General features: G+C 41.9%; 1 protein-coding gene across 1 annotated transcript in view; it reads right to left on the bottom strand.

Moving 5' to 3' along the window:
- kcnq2b (potassium voltage-gated channel, KQT-like subfamily, member 2b) overlaps nt 1-22,987 on the bottom strand; it is a gene marked incomplete at both ends in the record, with an annotated part of 41,173 nt that overhangs the window by 10,862 nt on the left and 7,324 nt on the right. The window contains 6 exons of the mRNA XM_080001216.1: nt 142-171; nt 3,545-3,613; nt 14,108-14,202; nt 15,184-15,279; nt 15,655-15,765; nt 20,556-20,681. Of these exons, the coding sequence (XP_079857342.1) occupies nt 142-171; nt 3,545-3,613; nt 14,108-14,202; nt 15,184-15,279; nt 15,655-15,765; nt 20,556-20,681 (527 nt within the window). The remainder of the gene's footprint in view (nt 1-141; nt 172-3,544; nt 3,614-14,107; nt 14,203-15,183; nt 15,280-15,654; nt 15,766-20,555; nt 20,682-22,987) is intronic.

The raw sequence follows: 22,987 nt of genomic DNA, 5'->3' as shown, positions 1-22,987 counted from the left end.
AGTGAGGATTCAAACTAGCAACCGTCTGTGTGGGATGAGCTGGCGTTTCATAAGTGGGAGGGGCTTTACTTATATGGGAGGGGCTGTGATGGAAGTGGGAGGAGCTATGGTGAATTAGGAGATGTGGAGGTGGAGCCTCACCTTGGCGACGGCTCAGGTTGAACATCCTTCCTGTAGACAAACAAGCAGACAGACAGGTAGGAAGACAGGAAGGCAGACAGACAGACAGACAGACAGACAGGCAGGCAGACAGACAGACAGACAGACAGACAGGCAGGAAGACAGAACATTTTATATAAAGAGAATCAATAGCAGTATTATTATGCAGTAGTAGTACTGTGTAGTAGTATTATTATGCAGTAGTAGTACTGTGTAGTAGTATTATTATGCAGTATTAGTACTGTGTAGAAGAATTATTATGTAGTGCAGTGGTACCTGGACTGACGACTGCATCTACTTAGGACTAATCCAAGATACCAGTAGTGATAGTCACCAACATCTGTAAGCACTTACGACCGACTGCTCCAAGATACGACCGTGGAAATGTGCAGTCAACAGTCATTCAGCAGTCAGTCAGCAGTCAGTCAGCAGCCAGTCAGCAGTCAGTCAGCAGGCGACCTACAGATTAGTCCAGGTACAGCTGTATTATTAATAATACTAGTACTTTTAGGATATAGTAATACTAGTATTAGTAGTAGTAGTAGTATATAATAATAGTAGTATAAGTAGTAGTAGTATATAATAATATGAGTAGTATATCATAATACTACTACTAGTAGTATATAGTAATACTAGTACTAGTAGTATATAGTAATACTAGTACTAGTAGTATATAATAATACGAGTACAAATAGTATATAATAATACTAGTATTAGTAGTAGTATTATATAATAATACAAGTATAAGTAGCAGTAGTCGATAATAATATGAGTACAAGTACTAGTAGTATATAATAATACTAGTATTATGATTAGTAGTACTGTATATAATAATACTAGTATTTGTAGTCGTAGTTTATAATAATAATCGTATTAGTAGGAGTAGTATATAATAATATTAGTGCAGTGGTACCTGGACTGACGACTGCATCTACTTAGGACTAATCCAAGATACCAGTAGTGATAGTCACCAACATCTGTAAGCACTTACGACCGACTGCTCCAAGATACGACCGTGGAAATGTGCAGTCAACAGTCAGTCAGCAGTCAGTCAGCAGTCAGTCAGCAGCCAGTCAGCAGTCAGTCAGCAGCCAGTCAGCGGTCAGTCAGCAGCCAGTCAGCGGTCAGTCAGCAGTCAGTCAGCAGCCAGTAAGCTGTCAGTCAGCAGCTAGTCAGCAGCCAGTCAGCAGTCAGTCAGCAGTCAGTCAGCAGCCAGTCAGCGGCCAGTAAGCAGTCAGTCAGCAGCCAGTAAGCAGCCAGTCAGCGGTCAGTCAGCAGTCAGTCAGCAGCCAGTAAGCTGTCAGTCAGCAGCTAGTCAGCAGCCAGTCAGCAGTCAGTCAGCAGTCAGTCAGCAGCCAGTCAGCGGCCAGTCAGCAGTCAGTCAGCAGCCAGTCAGCAGTCAGTCAGCAGTCAGTCAGCAGCCAGTCAGCGGCCAGTAAGCAGTCAGTCAGCAGCCAGTAAGCAGCCAGTCAGCGGTCAGTCAGCAGTCAGTCAGCAGCCAGTCAGCGGTCAGTCAGCAGTCAGTCAGCAGCCAGTAAGCTGTCAGTCAGCAGCCAGTCAGCAGCCAGTCAGCGGTCAGTCAGCAGTCAGTCAGCAGCCAGTAAGCAGTCAGTCATCAGCCAGTCAGCGGCCAGTAAGCAGTCAGTCAGCAGCCAGTAAGCAGCCAGTCAGCGGTCAGTCAGCAGCCAGTCAGCGGCCAGTCAGCAGTCAGTCAGCGGCCAGTCAGCAGTCAGTCAGCAGCCAGTAAGCAGCCAGTCAGCGGTCAGTCAGCAGCCAGTAAGCAGCCAGTCAGCGGTCAGTCAGCAGTCAGTCAGCAGCCAGTAAGCTGTCAGTCAGCAGCTAGTCAGCAGCCAGTCAGCAGTCAGTCAGCAGTCAGTCAGCAGTCAGTCAGCAGCCAGTCAGCAGCCAGTCAGCGGTCAGTCAGCAGTCAGTCAGCGGGCGACCTCCATGGTGTGTGCAGGTAGTGGGGGCTTCATCCATATTTCTTTCCTAGTCACTGTCTTTGTTGTATTTTGTTTATTCATGATGTCATCATTCATATTCATTCATAAGGGACAAGCTGCTTGGACATTTCAACAAATGACAGTTCTTAGTCCAGGTACCACTGTAGCAGTACTGTGTAGTAGTAGTATTATGCTGTAGTAGTATTGTGTAGTAGTATTATTATGCAGTAGTAGTACTGTGTAGTAGTATTATGTAGTAGTAGTTGTACTGTGTAATAGTATTACAGTGTGGTAGTATTATTACACAGTATTAGTACTGTGTAGTAGTATTATTATGCAGTAGTAGTTCTGTGGAGTAGTGTTATGTAGTAGTAGTAGTAATAGTACTGTGAAGTAGTAGTATTATGGGGTATTAGTACTGTGTCGTAGTCGTACAGTGTAGTAGTAGTATTATGGAGTATAAGTACTGTGTAGTAATAGCAGTAATACTGTGTATTAGTATTATCATTGGTATAATTAACAGTGTAGTAGTGTTATAATTCAGTAGTAGTCCTGTGCAGTAGTAGTAGTAGTACTGTGTAGTAGTAGTAATACTATGTAGTAGTTGTATTATGCAGTATTTGTATTGCGTAGTAGAATATTATTATTATTGTGTAGTACTGTGTAGTAGTATTATTATGCAGTATATGTACTGTGTGGTAGTATTATTATGCAGTAGTAGTACTGTGTAGTAGTAGTAGTACTGTGTAGTAGTAGTATTATGCAGTAGTAGTACTGTGTAGTAGTAGTATTGTGTAGACGTAGTATTATGCAGTAGTAGAACTGTGTAGTAGTATTATGTAGTAGTAGTAGTATTACTTTGTAGTAGTAGTACAGTGTATTATTATTATTATGCAGTATTAGTACTGTGAAGTAGAATTAATATGCAGCAGTCATACTGTGTATTAGTATTATTATGTGGTAGTAGTATTGTGTAGTAGTATTATTATGCAGTAGTAGTACTGTGTAGTAGTATTATTATGTAGTTGTAGTACTGTGTAGTAGTAGCAGTACTGTGTAATAGTAGTAAAACAGTGTAGTATTATTATTATTATGCAGTAGTAGTATTGTGTAGTAGTATTATTACTATGTAGTAGTACTGTGTAGTAGTAGTGGTAGTACTGTGTAGTAGTGGTAGTAAATTGTTGTAGTATTATTATGCAGTATTAGTACTGTGTAGTAGTAGTAGTACGGTGCAGTAGTAGAATTATGTAGTATTAGTACTGTGTAGTAATAGTAATACTGTGTAGTCGTAGTACTATGCAGTATTAGTATTGTGTAGTAGTATTATTATGCAGTATTAGTGCTGTGTAGTAGTACTAATATGCAGTAGTAGTATTCTGCAGTAGTAGTATTATGAAGTATTAGTACTGTGTAGTAGTAGTATTATGCAGTAATAGTACCTGAAGGAAAGTCCAGATTTACTCTTCAGGTTCCTCAACAGGTCCAGTTGGTTCAGAGGTGGAATCAGCCTGGGGGGGAGGAGGGTATATTTGTATCTATGTCATGAGGAGCAGTCCAGGTCCAGAACCAAGTCCAGGTCCAGAATCAAGTCCAGAACCAAGTCCAGGTCCAGAACCAGGTCCAGAACTAAGTCCAGGTCCAGAAATACGTCCAGGTCCAGAACCAAGTCCAGGTCCAGAACTACGTCGAGGTCCTGAACCGTGTCGAGAACCAAGTCCAGGTCCAGAACTACGTCCAGGTCCAGAACCAGGTCCAGAACCAAGTTCAGGTCCAGAACCAAGTACAGGTCCAGAACTACGTCCAGGTCCAGAACCAGGTCCAGAACCAATTCCAGGTCCAGGTCTATATAGATTCATCTATATGAATCTATATCTGTATGAATCTATATGAATCTATATCTGTATAAATCTATATCTATATGAATCTATATCTATATGAATCTATATCTGTATAAATCTATATCTATATGAATCTATATCTATATGAATCTATATCTGTATGAATCTATATCTATATGAATCTATATCTGTATAAATCTATATCTATATGCATCTATATCTGTATGAATCTATATCTGTATGAATCTATATCTATATGAATCTATATCTGTATCAATCTATATGAATCTATATCTGTATCAATCTATATCTATAGGTATATGAATCTATACCTATATCTGTATGAATCTATATCTGTATGAATCTATATCTGTATGAATCTATATCTATATCTGTAAGAATCTATATCTGTATCAATCTATATCTATAGGTATATGAATCTATACCTATATCTGTATGAATCTATATCTGTATGAATCTATATCTGTATGAATCTATATCTGTATGAAACTATACCTATATCTGTATGAATCTATATCTGTATGAATCTATATCTGTATGAATCTATATCTATATCTGTAAGAATCTATATCTGTATCAATCTATATCTATAGGTATATGAATCTATACCTATATCTGTATGAATCTATATCTGTATGAATCTATATCTGTATGAATCTATATCTGTATGAATCTATATCTGTATGAAACTATATCTATATCTGTATGAATCTATATCTGTATGAATCTATATCTGTATGAATCTATATCTGTATGAAACTATATCTATATCTGTATGAATCTATATCTGTATGAATCTATATCTGTATGAATCTATATCTATATCTGTATGAATCTATAGCTATATCTGTATGAATCTATGTCTCCAAGATTCTATATCTATATCTGTATGAATCTACATCTGTATGATTCTATAACTATATCTATATGAATCTATATCTGTATCTGTATGAATCTATATCGGTATGAATCTATAGCTTTATGATTCTATATCTGTATGAATCTATATCTGTATGAATCTATAGAATCAGAATCAGAATCAGAAATACTTTAATTATCCCAGGGGGAAATTACTTTATAGCGGTATGATTCTATATCTGTATCTCTTTGAATCTATGGTCGTTTCTCAATACCAAGTACGCCAAGTCCGGACTTGCGGACTTGGTAGTTCAGACTTTGCAAGTTGGACTGTGAGTACAGACTGGCGAGTACAGACTGGGGAGTACAGAGTGGGAAGTACTGACTGGGGAGTACTGACTGGGGAGTACAGACTGGGTAGTACAGACTGGGGAGTACTGACTGGAGAGTACAGACAGGGGAGTACTGACTGGGGAGTACAGAGTGGGGAGTACAGACTGGGTAGTACAGACTGGGGAGTACTGACTGGGGAGTACAGAGTGGGGATACTGACTGGGGTGTACTGACAGGGAGTACTGACTCGCTTGGTGCCAAATGCATTGTGGGATACTTGTCTGTCCCAAGTCCACACAAGTCACCACCCATGCATCCTCCATCAAATGGGCGGAGCAAGTCCACATCCTGGCATTTGGACTGGACTTGGCTTGATGCGTACTTTGAATTGGAACAGTACTTGGGCTGCGACTGATGACGTTTCACAAGTCCACAAGAACACAAGTACACACAAGAACACAAGTACACACAAGATCACAAGTACAGACAAGAACACAAGTACACACAAGAACACAAGTACACACAAGAACACAAGTACACACAAGATCACAAGTACAGACAAGAACACAAGTACACACAAGAACACAAGTACACACAAGATCACAAGTACAGACAAGAACACAAGTACACACAAGAACACAAGTACACACAAGAACACAATCACAGACAAGAACACAAGTACACACAAGAACACAAGTACACACAAGAACACAAGTACAGACAAGAACACAAATACACACAAGAACACAAGTACACACAAGAACGCAGATTGAGAAAGGCCTTATATCTCTATCCGTATGAATCTATGCATGAGCAGCTGGAGGGGGCGTCATCAGTAAAATGTCAGTGCCACTCTTCTCACTGGTCATGAACATGATGTCAGAGCAGCGGAGGTGGAATGCAGAGACCCCCCGTGGAGACCTGTTGCTCGGCAGCTTCCGAAAAGAGCATTCATGGACGACTTTACGGTGACGGCAACAGCTGTTCCCGGGTGCAGATGGCTCCTTCAGGGCCTTGAACCAAGCACCTCATGGGCAAGGATGAGTTACGAGGCAGCCAAGTCCAGGTCTCTTGTCCTGAAGAAAGGTAAAGTGGTTGACCGGTTCCACTTCACCGCGGGAGGGACACAGATTCCACCGGCGACAGAGACCAGTCGAGAGCCTACGGAAGATCTTTGACAGCTCCCTGAGGGACACGGCCGCACTCCAACAAACCAGGAGCGACCTGGCAAACTGGCTCACTGCAATCCACAAGTCGTGGCTCCCGGGGAAAGACAAAGCCTGGATGTACCGACATGGAGTCCTGCCGAGGTGACTCTGGCACCTTCTTGTTTATGAGGTGCCCGTGACAACTGTGGAGGCTCTGGAGAAAACCATCTGCCAGTCCCTGCGGAGGTGGTTGGGGCTCCCTCGGTCCCAATGCAGCCTCGCCCTGTAGGGGAAGCTGCAGCTTCCCTTCAGCGCTTTGACAGAGGATCACTCCTGGCTGGGTCGCCCGGGTGAGGGTGTCTGTGGTTAAAGAGCCGAAACACCCTAAGAGGACGTGTCCAAGGAGCACCACATGGTGTATTAAGAAGCTTAACTATATAAATCTATATCTATATCTGTATGAATCTATATCTGTATCTGTATGAATCTATATCTGTATGAATCTATATCTGTATCTGTATGAATCTATATCTATATCTGTATGAATCTATATCTGTATGAATCTATATCTGTGTCAATCTATATCTGTATGAATCTATATCTGTATGAATCTATATCTGTGTAAATCTATATCTGTATGAATCTATATATGTATGAATCTATATCTAAATCTGTATGAATCTATATCTTTATCTGTATGAATCTGTATCTGTATCTGTATGAATCTATATCTATATCTGTATGAATCTATATCTGTATGAATCTACAGCTGTATGATTCTATATCTGTATGAATCTATATCTATATCTGTATGAATCTATATCTGTATGAATCTATATCTATATCTGTATGAATCTATATCTGTATGAATCTGTATCTGTATGAATCTATATCTGAATCTGTATGAATCAATATCTATATCTGTATGAATCTATATCTGTATGAATCTATATCTATATCTGTATGAATCTATATCTGTATGAATCTATATCTGTATCTGTATGAATCTGTATCTGTATGAATCTATATCTGTATCTGTATGAATCTATATCTGTATCTGTATGAATCTATATTGGTATCTGTATGAATCTATATCTATATCTGTATGAATCTATATCTGTATAAATCAATATCTGTATGAATCTATATCTGTATGAATCTATATCTCTATGAATCTTTATCTATATCTGTATGAATCTATATCTATATCTGTATGAATCTGTATCTGTATGAATCTATATCTGTATCTGTATGAATCTGTATCTGTATCTGTATGAATCTATATCTGTATCTTTATGAATCTATATCTATATCTGTATGAATCTATAGCTTTATGATTCTATATCTATATCTGTATGAATCTATATCTGTATGAATTTATAGCGGTATGAATCTATATCTGTATCTGTTTGAATCTATATCTGTATGAATCTATATCTGTATGAATCTATAGCAGTATGATTCTATATCTGTATCTGTTTGAATCTATATCTGTATGAATCTATATCTATATCTGTATCTGTATGAATCTATATCTGCATGAATCTATATCTATATCTGTATGAATCTATATCTGTATGATTCTATAGCTGTATGATTCTATATCTAAATGACTCTATATCTATATGAATCGATATCTCTTTGAATCGATATCTGTATGAATCCATAGCTGTATGATTCTATATCTGTATCGTTTGAATCTATATGTGCATGATTCTATATCTGTATTAATCTATATCTGTATGAATCTATAGCTATATGATTCTATATCTACATGAATCTATATCTATATCTGTTTGAATCTATATCTGTATGAATCGATATCTGTATGAATCTATAGCTGTATGATTCTATATCTGTATGAATCTATATCTATATCTGTATGAATCGAAATCTATATCTGTAGGGATCTATATCTGTATCTGTATGAATCTATATCTGTATGAATCTATATCTGTATCTGTATGAATCTAAATCTATATCTGTATGAATCTATATCTGTATGAATCTATATCTATATCTGTATGAATCTAAATCTATATCTGTATGAATCTATATCTGTATGAATCTATATCTATATCTGTATGAATCTAAATCTATATCTGTATGAATCTATATCGTATGAATCTATATCTGTATGAATATTTATGAATTATACAGCTGATATAGAATCATACAGCTATAGATTCATACAGATATAGATTCATACAGATATAGATATAGATTCATGCAGATATAGAAACATACAGCTATAGATTCATACAGCTATAGATATAGATTCATGCAGATATAGAAACATACAGCTATAGATTCATACAGATATAGATATAGATTCATACAGATATAGATTCTTACAGATTACATTTCATTGATCAGACGCTTTTATCCAAAGCCACTTACAATTGTTCAAACAGTGACGGACGCAGCCATCAGGAGCAATGAGGGGTTAAGTGTCTTGCTCAAGGACACTACAGCATGCTAGCAGGAGGAGCCTGGGATCCAACCAGCAACCTTTAGATCACTAGATGAGATACAGATATAGATATAGATTCATACAGATATAGATATAGATTCATTCAGATATAGATTCATACACATAGAATTATACAGCTATAGATTCATACAGATATAGATTCATACAGATATAGATTCATACAGATATAGATATAGATTCATACAGATATAGTTATCGATTCATACAGATATAGATTCATACAGATATAGATATAGATTCATACAGATATAGAATCATACAGCTATAGATTCATACAGATATAGATTCATACAGTCATAGATTCATACAGATATAGATCTGTATGAATATGTATCTGTATGAATCTATATTGGTATCTGGCTGAATCTATATCTATATCTGTATGAATCTATATCTGTATGAATCTATATCTACAGTGGGGTAAATAATTATTTGATCCATCACTGATTTTGTAAGTTTGCCCACTGACAAAGAAGGGACAAGATTGTAGACCTGCACAAGGCTGGAATGAGCTACAAGACCCTTGGCAAGAAGCTTGGTGAGAAGGAGACAACCGTTGGCGTGATTATTTGAAAATTGAAGAAACACGAAATGACCGTCAATCTCCCTCTGGGGCTCCACGCAAGATCTCACTTGGTGGGGCATCAATGATCATGAGAAAGGTGAGGGACCAGCCCAGAACTACACAGGGGAGCTTGTTAATGATCTCAAAGCAGCTGGGACCACAGTCACCAGAAAACCATTGGTAACACACTACGCCGTCATGGATTAAAATCCTGCGGCGCCCGTAAGGTCCCCTTGCTCAAGAAGGGACATGTAAAGGTCAGTCTGAAGTTTGCCAATGAACACCTGAATGATTCAGAGAATGCTTGGGACAAGGATATGTGGTCAGATGAGACCAAAATCGAGCTCTTTGGTATCAATGTGACTCGTTGTGTTTGGAGGAAGAGGAATTCTGACTACGACCCCGAGAACACCCTCCCCACCGTCAAGCATGGAGGTGGAAGCTTTATGCTTTGGGGTGTTCCTCTGCTCAGGGGACAGGTCGACTTCCCCGCATCGAGGGAAAGACGGATGGGGCCATGTACCGTGACATCCTGGGTGACAACCTCCTTCTCTCAGCCAGGACACTAAAAATGGGTCATGGATGGGTCTTCCAGCACGACAATGACCCAAAACATACAGCCAAGGCAACAAAGGAGTGGCTCAACAAGAAGCATATTAAGGTCATGGAGTGGCCTGGCCAGTCTCTGGACCTTAATCCTATAGAAAATCTGTGGAGGGAGCTGAAGTTTGGAGTTGCCAAGCGACAGCCTCGAAACCTTAAAGATTTGGAGAGGATCTGCAAAGAGGAGTGGTCCAACTTTCCTCCTGAGATGTGTGCAAACCTGGTTATCAACTACAAGAAACGTCTGACCAACAAGGGTTTCTCCACCAAGTACTAAGTCATGATTTGATTGGGGATCAAATACTTATTTCACTCAATGAAATTCAAAATAATTTATATCTTTTATTTAATGTGATTTTCTGGATTTTCTTTGTGATATTCTGTCTCTCACTGTTATAATAAACCTTCCAAAAATTACCACTATAATTATAGACCGTTCATTTCTTTGTCAGTGGGAAAACTTAAAAAAATCAGTGAGGGATCAAATAATTATTTCCCCCACTGTACATCTGTATGAATCTATATCTGTATGAATCTATATCTATATCTGTATGAATCTATATCTGTCTGAATCTATATCTGTATGAATCAATATCTATATCTGTATGAATCTATATCCGTCTGAATCTATATCTGTATGAATCTATATCTATATGAATCTATATCTGTATGAATCTATATCTATATCTGTCTGAATCCATATCTGTCTGAATCTATATCTGAATGAATCAATATCTATATCTGTATGAATCTATATCTGTCTGAATCTATATCTGTATGAATCTATATCTAAATGAATCTATATCTGTATGAATCTATATCTATATCTGTCTGAATCCATATCTGTATGAATCTATATCTGTATGAATATGTATCTATATGAATCTATATCTGTATGAATCTATATCTATATCTGTCTGAATCTATATCTGTATGAATATTTATCTATATGAATCTATATCTGTATGAATCAATGTCTATATCTGTATGAATCTATATCCGTCTGAATCTATATCTGTATGAATCTATATCTATATGAATCTATATCTGTATGAATCTATATCTATATCTGTCTGAATCCATATCTGTATGAATCTATATCTGTATGAATATGTATCTATATGAATCTATATCTGTATGAATCTATATCTATATCTGTATGAATCTATATCTGTATGAATATTTATCTATATGAATCTATATCTGTATGAATCTATATCTGTATCTGTATAAATCTATATCTATATCTATATGAATCTATATCTGTATGATTCTATATCTGTATCTGTATGAATCTATATCTATATCTATATGAATCTATATCTGTATGACTCTATATCTATATGAATCTATATCTATATGAATCTATATCTGTATGATTCTATATCTATATCTGTATGAATCTATATCTGTATGAATCTATATCTATATGAATCTGTATCTGTATGAATCTATATCTATATGAATCTATATCTATATCTGTATGAATCTATATCTGTATGAATCTATATCTATATGAATCTGTATCTGTATGAATCTATATCTATATGAATCTATATCTATATCTGTATGAATCTATATCTGTATGAATCTATATTTGTATCTGTATGAATCTACATTTGTATGTGTATGAGTCTATATCTGAATGAATCTATATCTATATCTGTATGAATCTATATCTGTATGAATCTATATCTGTATCTGTATAATCTATATCTATATCTATATGAATCTATATCTGTATGAATATATATCTATATCTGTATGAATCTATATCTGTATGAATCTATATCTGTATCTGTATAAATCTATATCTATATCTTTATGAATCTATATCCGTATGATTCTATATCTGTATCTGTATGAATCTATAGCTATATCTATATGAATCTATATCTGTATGATTCTATATCTATATCTGTATGAATCTATATCTGTATGAATCCATATCTATATGAATCTATATCTGTATGAATCTATATCTGTATGAATCTATAGCTATATCTGTATATATATATATATATATATATATATATATATATATACAATGTGTGTGTATTGTCTGTGTAGTGTGTAGTATCTACAACCAGAGCTGGGGGTCCATGTGTAGTAGTACAATGTGTGTGTAGTGTCTGTGTAGTGTGTAGTATCTACAACCAGAGCTGGGGGTCCATGTGTAGTAGTACAATGTGTGTGTATTGTCTGTGTAGTGTGTAGTATCTACAACCAGAGCTGGGGGTCCATGTGTAGTAGTACAATGTGTGTGTAGTGTCTGTGTAGTGTGTAGTATCTACAACCAGAGCTGGGGGTCCATGTGTAGTAGTACAATGTGTGTGTAGTGTCTGTGTAGTGTGTAGTATCTACAACCAGAGCTGGGGGTCCATGTGTAGAAGTACAATGTGTGTGTAGTGTCTGTGTAGTGTGTAGTATCTACAACCAGAGCTGGGGGTCCATGTGTAGTAGTACAATGTGTGTGTAGTGTCTGTGTAGTGTGTAGTATCTACAACCAGAGCTGGGGGTCCATGTGTAGTAGTACAATGTGTGTGTAGTGTCTGTGTAGTGTGTAGTATCTACAACCAGAGCTAGGGGTCCATGTGTAGAAGTACAATGTGTGTGTAGTGTCTGTGTAGTGTGTAGTATCTACAACCAGAGCTGGGGGTCCATGTGTAGTAGTACAATGTGTGTGTAGTGTCTGTGTAGTGTGTAGTATCTACAACCAGAGCTGGGGGTCCATGTGTAGTAGTACAATGTGTGTGTAGTGTCTGTGTAGTGTGTAGTATCTACAACCAGAGCTGGGGGTCCATGTGTAGTAGTACAATGTGTGTGTAGTGTCTGTGTAGTGTGTAGTATCTACAACCAGAGCTGGGGGTCCATGTGTAGTAGTACAATGTGTGTGTAGTGTCTGTGTAGTGTGTAGTATCTACAACCAGAGCTGGGGGTCCATGTGTAGTAGTACAATGTGTGTGTAGTGTCTGTGTAGTGTGTAGTATCTACAACCAGAGCTGGGGGTCCATGTGTAGTAGTACAATGTGTGTGTAGTGTCTGTGTAGTGTGTAGTATCTACAACCAGAGCTGGGGGTCCATGTGTAGTAGTACAATGTGTGTGTAGTGTCTGTGTAGTGTGTAGTATCTACAACCAGAGCTGGGGGTCCATGTGTAGTAGTATAATGTGTGTGTAGTGTCTGTGTAGTGTGTAGTATCTACAACCAGAGCTGGGGGTCCATGTGTAGTAGTACAATGTGTGTGTAGTGTCTGTGTAGTGTGTAGTATCTACAACCAGAGCTGGGGGTCCATGTGTAGTAGTACAATGTGTGTGTAGTGTCTGTGTAGTGTGTAGTATCTACAACCAGAGCTGGGGGTCCATGTGTAGTAGTACAATGTGTGTGTAGTGTCTGTGTAGTGTGTAGTATCTACAACCAGAGCTGGGGGTCCATGTGTAGTAGTACAATGTGTGTGTAGTGTCTGTGTAGTGTGTAGTATCTACAACCAGAGCTGGGGGTCCATGTGTAGTAGTACAATGTGTGTGTAGTGTCTGTGTAGTGTGTAGTATCTACAACCAGAGCTGGGGGTCCATGTGTAGTAGTACAATGTGTGTGTAGTGTCTGTGTAGTGTGTAGTATCTACAACCAGAGCTGGGGGTCCATGTGTAGTAGTACAATGTGTGTGTAGTGTCTGTGTAGTGTGTAGTATCTACAACCAGAGCTGGGGGTCCATGTGTAGTAGTACAATGTGTGTGTAGTGTCTGTGTAGTGTGTAGTATCTACAACCAGAGCTGGGGGTCCATGTGCCTTTTATTTTTCTTTGAACACCTGCCCCTCAAAGTCTCTGTGTGGGACTGTAGAGGGGAAATGAGACCCCTCAGCAGTGGTTACTGTACAGCTCTGAGCCTCCAGTTTCAACATATGGTAAAAACCAATAAAAACATCAATAAAACCTCCGTCATCAATGTCAATGGGATCAACGGGATCAATGGGATCAATGGAGTCGATAACGGTCGATGGTCGAGACCAGATCTGTCATGGAACATGGCCACCACCACAACGGCCTGTTCGATTGGAGGATGTTACCATCTGGTTTACAGCCAGAAACCAGTGTATACCGTGTACTGTGTGTACTGTGTGTACTGTGTTTACTGCGTGTACCTGTACAGTGGAACAGACACAGTTCTCTCATAGTACTCCCAGGTGGAACTCAGATCTGTTCTGGTCAGATTAGTAGCATAGAACCTCCAAGCCGCCTGGAGAGAGACAGCAGTATTACTACAGTATATGGTACTATATGGTACTGTAGCAGTCTTACTACTATATGGTACTGGAGCAGTATTACTAAATGGTACTATATGGTACTGTAGTAGTATTTCTATATGTCAATATATGGTACTGTAATAGTATAACTATATGGTACTATATGGTACTGTTGCAGTATTACTACGAGATGGTACTGTAGCAGAATTACTATATGGTACTATATGGTACTGTAGTAGTATTATTATATGGTACTGTACCGGTATTATAATATGGTACTATATGGTACTGTAGTAGTATTACGATATGGTACTGTGGTATAATTACTATATGGTAATATATGGTACTGTAATAGTATTACCATATGGTACTTTAGTAGTATTCTAGTACCGTACTAGCACTCTGATACCATACTAGCAGTACTCCAGTAGTACCTGGATGAGGCCAGCAGCAGGGTAGTAGTATTATGCAGTAGTAGTACTGTGTAGTAGTAGTAATGCAGTAGTACCTGGATGAGGCCAGCAGCAGGGTAGTAGTATTATGCAGTAGTAGTACTGTGTAGTAGTAGTACTGCAGTAGTACTGCAGTAGTACCTGGATGAGGCCAGCAGCAGGGTAGTAGTATTATGCAGTGGTAATACTGTGTAGTAGTAGTACTGCAGTAGTACTGCAGTAGTACCTGGATGAGGCCAGCAGCAGGGTAGTAGTATTATGCAGTAGTAGTACTGTGTAGCAGTAGTACTGCAGTAGTACCTGGATGAGGCCAGCAGCAGGGTAGTAGTATTATGCAGTAGTAGTACTGTGTAGCAGTAGTACTGCAGTAGTACCTGGATGAGGCCAGCAGCAGGGTAGTAGTATTATGCAGTAGTAGTACTGTGTAGCAGTAGTACTGCAGTAGTACCTGGATGAGGCCAGCAGCAGGGTAGTAGTATTATGCAGTAGTAGTACTGTGTAGCAGTAGTACTGCAGTAGTACCTGGATGAGGCCAGCAGCAGGGTTCCTCCTCTTCTCAAAATGTTTCTGTCGATGTTGCTCTTGGACCTTTAGAGCAAAACCTGATCCCAGGATCCCCTGAACCACAGACAGACAGAGAGACAGGTGGACAAACAGGTAGAGAGAGTGACAGGCAGACAGGTAGACAGACAGGTAGACAGACAGACAGAGGGTGAGACGGGTCAACACTTTGTGGATGGAAACAAGGAACAGAGCCAGCTTGTTTCCACAGCAACGCTCAACGACACGCGGTCTCCCGGACGTGCCCTGAACCTCGGCGCTGCCCCCGCCCACCGTGCGGCTCAGGATGGAGGGCGGAGCCAGGCGTCTCCAAGGTGGAGGGATGGAGGGCGGAGCCAGGCGTCTGGAAGGTGGAGGACCCGAATGGGCGTGGCCTCAGAACCTCTGGGCAGAGCGTCAGCGTAAGCGTTAGCGCCGGGCGCTGGGACTCACGGCAGGAAGCGCGAAGAAGGAGACTCCGATGAGCGTGAAGGCGGCGGCCAGCAGGCGTCCGTTCCACGTGATGGGGAACTTGTCGCCGTAGCCGATGGTTGTCAAGGTGATCTGGAACAGGAAATGACACCAGGCAACTTCCTGTTTGAACTGAGCCAGAGGAGCTTGTGAAAGTAGACGTGTTTCGATGTCAGAGCCCAGAAGACGTGACGGTGACGATGTTTCCTGATTCAAATCAGACGTCACGACTTTTATGGATAATTTTTATTGATCAATAAAGTTTGATTGATGAAGCTGTTTCATTGTGTCGCCTCAAAGTACTTTAAAGTACACTGTGTGTGTGTGTGTGTGACTGTGTGTGTGTGTGACTGTGTGTGTGTGTGTGACTGTGTGTGTGTGTGTGACTGTGTGTGTGTGTGTATGACTGTGTGTGTGTGTGACTGTGTGTGTGTGTGTGACTGTGTGTGTGTGTGACTGTGTGTGTGTGTGTGACTGTGTGTGTGTGTGTGACTGTGCGTGTGTGTGTGTGACTGTGTGTGTGTGTGTGTGTGACTGTGTGTGTGTGTGTGTGTGTGACTGTGTGTGTGTGTGTGTGTGACTGTGTGTGTGTGACTGTGCGTGTGTGTGAGTGTGACTGTGTGTGTGTGACTGTGTGTGTGTGACTGTGTGTGTGTGTGTGACTGTGTGTGTGTGTGACTGTGTGTGTGTGTGACTGTGTGTGTGTGTGTGTGTGTGTGACTGTGTGTGTGAGAGACTGTGTGTGTGTGACTGTGTGTGTGTGACTGTGCGTGTGTGTGAGTGTGACTGTGTGTGTGAGAGACTGTGTGTGTGTATATGTGTGACTGTGTGTGTGTGTGACTGTGCGTGTGTGTGTGTGACTGTGTGTGTGTGTGTGTGACTGTGTGTGTGTGACTGTGCGTGTGTGTGAGTGTGACTGTGTGTGTGTGTGTGTGTGTGTGTGTGTGTGATGTGTGTGTGTCTCTGTGTGTGTGTGTGTGTGTGTGTGTGACTGTGTGTGTGTGTGACTGTGTGTGTGTGTGTGACTGTGCGTGTGTGTGTGTGACTGTGTGTGTGTGTGACTGTGTGTGTGTGTGTGTGACGGTGTGTGTGTGTGTGTGTGACTGTGTGTGTGTGACTGTGCGTGTGTGTGAGTGTGACTGTGTGTGTGTGACTGTGTGTGTGTGACTGTGTGTGTGTGTGACTGTGTGTGTGTGTGTGTGTGACTGTGTGTGTGTGCGTGTGACTGTGCGTGTGTGTGAGTGTGACTGTGTGTGTGTGAGACTGTGTGTGTATATGTGTGACTGTGTGTGTGTGACTGTGTGTGTGTATATGTGTGACTGTGTGTGTGTGACTGTGTGTGTGTGTGACTGTGTGTGTGTGACTGTGTGTGTGTGTGACTGTGTGTGTGTGACTGTGTGTGTGTGTGAGTGTGACTGTGTGTGTGTGAGACTGTGTGTGTGTGTGTGTGACTGTGTGTGTGTGTGTGACTGTGCGTGTGTGACTGTGTGTGTGTGTGACTGTGTGTGTGTGTGACTGTGCGTGTGTGTGACTGTGTGTGTGTGTGACTGTGTGTGACTGTGTGTGTGTGACTGTGTGTGTGTGTGTGACTGTGTGTGTGTGTGTGTGACTGTGTGTGTGTGACTGTGCGTGTGTGTGTGTGTGTGACTGTGTGTGTGTGTGTGACTGTGTGTGTGTGTGTGTGTGACTGTGCGTGTGTGTGACTGTGTGTGTGTGTGTGACTGTGTGTGTGTGTGTGTGACTGTGTGTGTGTGTGACTGTGTGTGTGTGACTGTGCGTGTGTGTGAGTGTGACTGTGTGTGTGTGACTGTGTGTGTGTGACTGTGTGTGTGTGTGTGTGTGACTGTGTGTGTGTGACTGTGTGTGTGTGTGACTGTGTGTGTGTGTGTGACTGTGTGTGTATGACTGTGTGTGTGTGTGACTGTGTGTGTGTGTGTGACTGTGTGTGTGTGTGACTGTGTGTGTGTGTGTGACTGTGTGTGTGTGTGTGACTGTGCGTGTGTGTGTGTGACTGTGTGTGTGTGTGTGTGACTGTGTGTGTGTGTGTGTGTGTGACTGTGTGTGTGTGTGTGTGTGACTGTGTGTGTGTGACTGTGCGTGTGTGTGAGTGTGACTGTGTGTGTGTGACTGTGTGTGTGTGACTGTGTGTGTGTGTGTGACTGTGTGTGTGTGTGACTGTGTGTGTGTGTGACTGTGTGTGTGTGTGTGTGTGTGTGACTGTGTGTGTGAGAGACTGTGTGTGTGTGACTGTGTGTGTGTGACTGTGCGTGTGTGTGAGTGTGACTGTGTGTGTGAGAGACTGTGTGTGTGTATATGTGTGACTGTGTGTGTGTGTGACTGTGCGTGTGTGTGTGTGACTGTGTGTGTGTGTGTGTGACTGTGTGTGTGTGACTGTGCGTGTGTGTGAGTGTGACTGTGTGTGTGTGTGTGTGTGTGTGTGTGTGTGATGTGTGTGTGTCTCTGTGTGTGTGTGTGTGTGTGTGTGTGACTGTGTGTGTGTGTGACTGTGTGTGTGTGTGTGACTGTGCGTGTGTGTGTGTGACTGTGTGTGTGTGTGACTGTGTGTGTGTGTGACTGTGTGTGTGTGTGTGTGACGGTGTGTGTGTGTGTGTGTGACTGTGTGTGTGTGACTGTGCGTGTGTGTGAGTGTGACTGTGTGTGTGTGACTGTGTGTGTGTGACTGTGTGTGTGTGTGACTGTGTGTGTGTGTGTGTGTGACTGTGTGTGTGTGCGTGTGACTGTGCGTGTGTGTGAGTGTGACTGTGTGTGTGTGAGACTGTGTGTGTATATGTGTGACTGTGTGTGTGTGACTGTGTGTGTGTATATGTGTGACTGTGTGTGTGTGACTGTGTGTGTGTGTGACTGTGTGTGTGTGACTGTGTGTGTGTGTGACTGTGTGTGTGTGACTGTGTGTGTGTGTGAGTGTGACTGTGTGTGTGTGAGACTGTGTGTGTGTGTGTGTGACTGTGTGTGTGTGTGTGACTGTGCGTGTGTGACTGTGTGTGTGTGTGACTGTGTGTGTGTGTGACTGTGCGTGTGTGTGACTGTGTGTGTGTGTGACTGTGTGTGACTGTGTGTGTGTGACTGTGTGTGTGTGTGTGACTGTGTGTGTGTGTGTGTGACTGTGTGTGTGTGACTGTGCGTGTGTGTGTGTGTGTGACTGTGTGTGTGTGTGTGACTGTGTGTGTGTGTGTGTGTGACTGTGCGTGTGTGTGACTGTGTGTGTGTGTGTGACTGTGTGTGTGTGTGTGTGACTGTGTGTGTGTGTGACTGTGTGTGTGTGACTGTGCGTGTGTGTGAGTGTGACTGTGTGTGTGTGACTGTGTGTGTGTGACTGTGTGTGTGTGTGTGTGTGACTGTGTGTGTGTGACTGTGCGTGTGTGTGAGTGTGACTGTGTGTGTGTGACTGTGTGTGTGTGACTGTGTGTGTGTGTGACTGTGTGTGTGTGTGTGTGACTGTGTGTGTGTGCGTGTGACTGTGCGTGTGTGTGAGTGTGACTGTGTGTGTGTGAGACTGTGTGTGTATATGTGTGACTGTGTGTGTGTGACTGTGTGTGTGTATATGTGTGACTGTGTGTGTGTGACTGTGTGTGTGTGTGACTGTGTGTGTGTGACTGTGTGTGTGTGTGACTGTGTGTGTGTGACTGTGTGTGTGTGTGAGTGTGACTGTGTGTGTGTGAGACTGTGTGTGTGTATATGTGTGACTGTGTGTGTGTGTGACTGTGTGTGTGTGTGTGTGTGTGTGTGTGACTGTGTGTGTGTGTGACTGTGCGTGTGTGACTGTGTGTGTGTGTGTGACTGTGTGTGTGTGTGACTGTGCGTGTGTGTGACTGTGTGTGTGTGTGACTGTGTGTGACTGTGTGTGTGTGACTGTGTGTGTGTGTGTGACTGTGTGTGTGTGTGTGACTGTGTGTGTGTGTGACTGTGCGTGTGTGTGTGTGTGACTGTGTGTGTGTGTGTGACTGTGTGTGTGTGTGTGTGTGACTGTGCGTGTGTGTGACTGTGTGTGTGTGTGTGACTGTGTGTGTGTGTGTGACTGTGTGTGTGTGTGACTGTGTGTGTGTGTGACTGTGCGTGTGTGTGTGTGACTGTGTGTGTGTGTGTGACTGTGTGTGTGTGTGTGTGTGTGTGACTGTGCGTGTGTGTGACTGTGTGTGTGTGACTGTGTGTGTGTGTGACTGTGCGTGTGTGTGAGACTGTGTGTGTGTGTGTGACTGTGTGTGTGTATATGTGTGACTGTGTGTGTGTGTGTGACTGTGTGTGTGTGTGTGTGTGTGACTGTGCGTGTGTGTGACTGTGTGTGTGTGTGTGACTGTGTGTGTGTGTGTGACTGTGCGTGTGTGTGTGTGACTGTGTGTGTGTGTGACTGTGTGTGTGTATATGTGTGACTGTGTGTGTGTGACTGTGTGTGTGTGTGAGTGTGTGTGAGTGTATATGTGTGACTGTGTGTGTGTGTGTGACTGTGTGTGTGTGACTGTGTGTGTGACTGTGTGTGTGTGTGACTGTGTGTGTGTGACTGTGTGTGACTGTGTGTGTGTGTGTGTGTGAGACTTTGCGTGTGTGTGTGTGTGTGTGTGTGTGTACGTGTGACTGTGTGTGTGTGTGTGTGTGACTGTGTGTGTGTGACTGACTGTGTGTGTGTGTGTGTGTATGTGTGACTGTGTGTGTGTGTGTGTGTGAGAGATTGTGTGTGTGTGTGTGTGTGTGTGTGTGTGACTGTGTGTGTGTATGTGTGTGTGTATGTATGTGTGACTGTGTGTGTGTGTGTGTGACTGTGTGTGTGTGACAGTGTGTGTGACTGTGTGTGTGTGACTGTGTGTGTGTATGTGTGACTGTGTGTGTGTGTGTGTGTGTGTGTGTGTGTGTGTGTATGTGTGTCTTACCAGCCCCCACCAGAGGGCGTCAGCGTACGTCTCAAACTGTTCGTTATCTTCCTTCTCCGCGAGATAAACCAAGAAACTGGCGAGAATCAGACACAAGAAGCCGATGTACCAGGCAGTGATCAGCTCCTACACCACACACACACAAACACACACACGTACACACACACACACACACACACACACACACACACATACACACACACACACACACACACACACACACACACACACACACACACACACACACACACACACACACACACACACACAGTCACAAAAGGTAAAACAGAACATTCCTTTGTCTTCTCTGTGACGACTGAATGAGCTTGAGACAATGAATGATACACAACAACTAGCAGCTTGGCATTGAGCTGATAATGACATCATCACAGGGTAAGCTTTAGAATATTAGATAATTCATGTATTTGGGTTTCCATATTTCCTCAAATATAAACAATTGCTCAAATAAAAACCAGGCCTCTCATGAATGCCGGGGGTGAGGTCAGTACAAACAAATAAAGTCTTCAGGGGTGAGGGGAACACACATACTGTACACAGCAAGTGTACAGTATGTGTGTGACACAGCGTGTGTACAATACGCCTGTTACCCAGCATGTGTACAGTATGTGTGTTACACAGCGTGTGTACAGTATGCCTGTTACACCGCGTGTGTACAGTATGTGTGTAATAGAGCGTCTCTACAGTACGCCTGTTACACTGCGTGTGTACAGTATGTGTGTTACACAGCGTGTGTACAGTACGCCTGTTACACCGCGTGTGTACAGTATGTGTGTAACACAGCGTGTGTACAGTACGCCTGTTACACCGCGTGTGTACAGTACACTTGTTACATCGTGTGTGTACAGCACGCCTGTTACACCGCATGTGTACAGTATGTGTGTTACACAGCGTGTGTACGGTACGCCTGTTACACCGCATGTGTACAGTACACCTGTTACACCGCATGTGTACAGTACACCTGTTACAACGCATGTGTACAGTACGCCTGTTACACCGCATGTGTACAGTATGTGTGTTACACAGCCTGTGAACAGTGTGCCTGTTACACCGCGTCTGTACAGTATGTGTGTTACACCGCATGTGTACAGTATGTGTGTTACACTGCATGTGTACAGTACGCCTGTTACACAGCATGTGTACAGTAAGCCTGTTACACAGCGTGTGTACAGTACACCTGTTACACTGCGTGTGTACAGTATGCCTGTTATACAGCGTGTGTACAATATGTGTGTTACACAGCGTGTGTACAGTACTCCTGTTACACCGCGTGTGTACAGTATGTGTGTAACACAGCGTGTGTAAAGTACGCCTGTTACACCGCATGTGTACAGTACACTTGTTACACCGTGTGTGTACAGTACGCCTGTTACACCGCGTGTGTACAGTACACTTGTTACATCGTGTGTGTACAGCACGCCTGTTACACCGCATGTGTACAGTATGTGTGTTACACAGCGTGTGTACGGTACGCCTGTTACACCGCATGTGTACAGTACACCTGTTACACCGCATGTGTACAGTACACCTGTTACACCGCATGTGTACAGTACGCCTGTTACACCGCATGTGTACAGTATGTGTGTTACACAGCCTGTGAACAGTGCGCCTGTTACACCGCGTCTGTACAGTATGTGTGTTACACCGCATGTGTACAGTACGCCTGTTACACAGCATGTGTACAGTAAGCCTGTTACACAGCGTGTGTACAGTACGCCTGTTACACAGCATGTGTACAGTACGCCGTTACACAGCATGTGTACAGTACACCTGTAACACAGCATGTGTACAGTACGCCTGTTACACAGCATGTGTATGCCGGTTCTGCTGCTTTACTGTCAATTGATAAATTCATGAATACAATCAAATACTATCTTCAACACTTTGTTGTCTTCAACTCATTATGTGAGGGGTGAAGCTTACTCTGAGAATTGGAGGGGGTTTATTTTTGTCCTATAGTGTGCTGTGTGCGCACCTTATAAGTTATCATTACTTATTACTACTACTCCATGGAAATACTTTTTTGAAGTACATTATTAGTATCTATCAATCCCTGTTGCTTTTCAGAACGACAACTAATGCACACGCACACACACAAGTGTAATTGACCATCTGTACATTATGACTACTGATTGTATGGGTATTGTATCATTTTTATCTGTATTGCTGCATCACCCTTTATCGTTTATCACATGTTAATGCTGTTTTACCTGTTGCTTCTCACTTTCTGTTTTTTTTTAATAATCATTTGTATCTGAGCTTTCCAGTCTACAACTTTTACACAAGGATACATTACTTGTCTCTAATTGCCGCAGTACACATTTTTTGAGTGACTACAAAGCAGACCGCAGACAAGGCCTTGGGATATCTCTTTGTTTACCACTTTGTGTACCACTCAACTGCTGGTACAAACC

The sequence above is a fragment of the Zeus faber genome, assembly GCF_960531495.2.
Source record: "Zeus faber genome assembly, chromosome: 5".
NCBI classification, from domain to species: domain Eukaryota; kingdom Metazoa; phylum Chordata; class Actinopteri; order Zeiformes; family Zeidae; genus Zeus; species Zeus faber.
The sequence above is the reverse complement of the archived record's forward strand: the minus strand, read 5'-3'. Positions and strand labels throughout refer to the sequence as shown.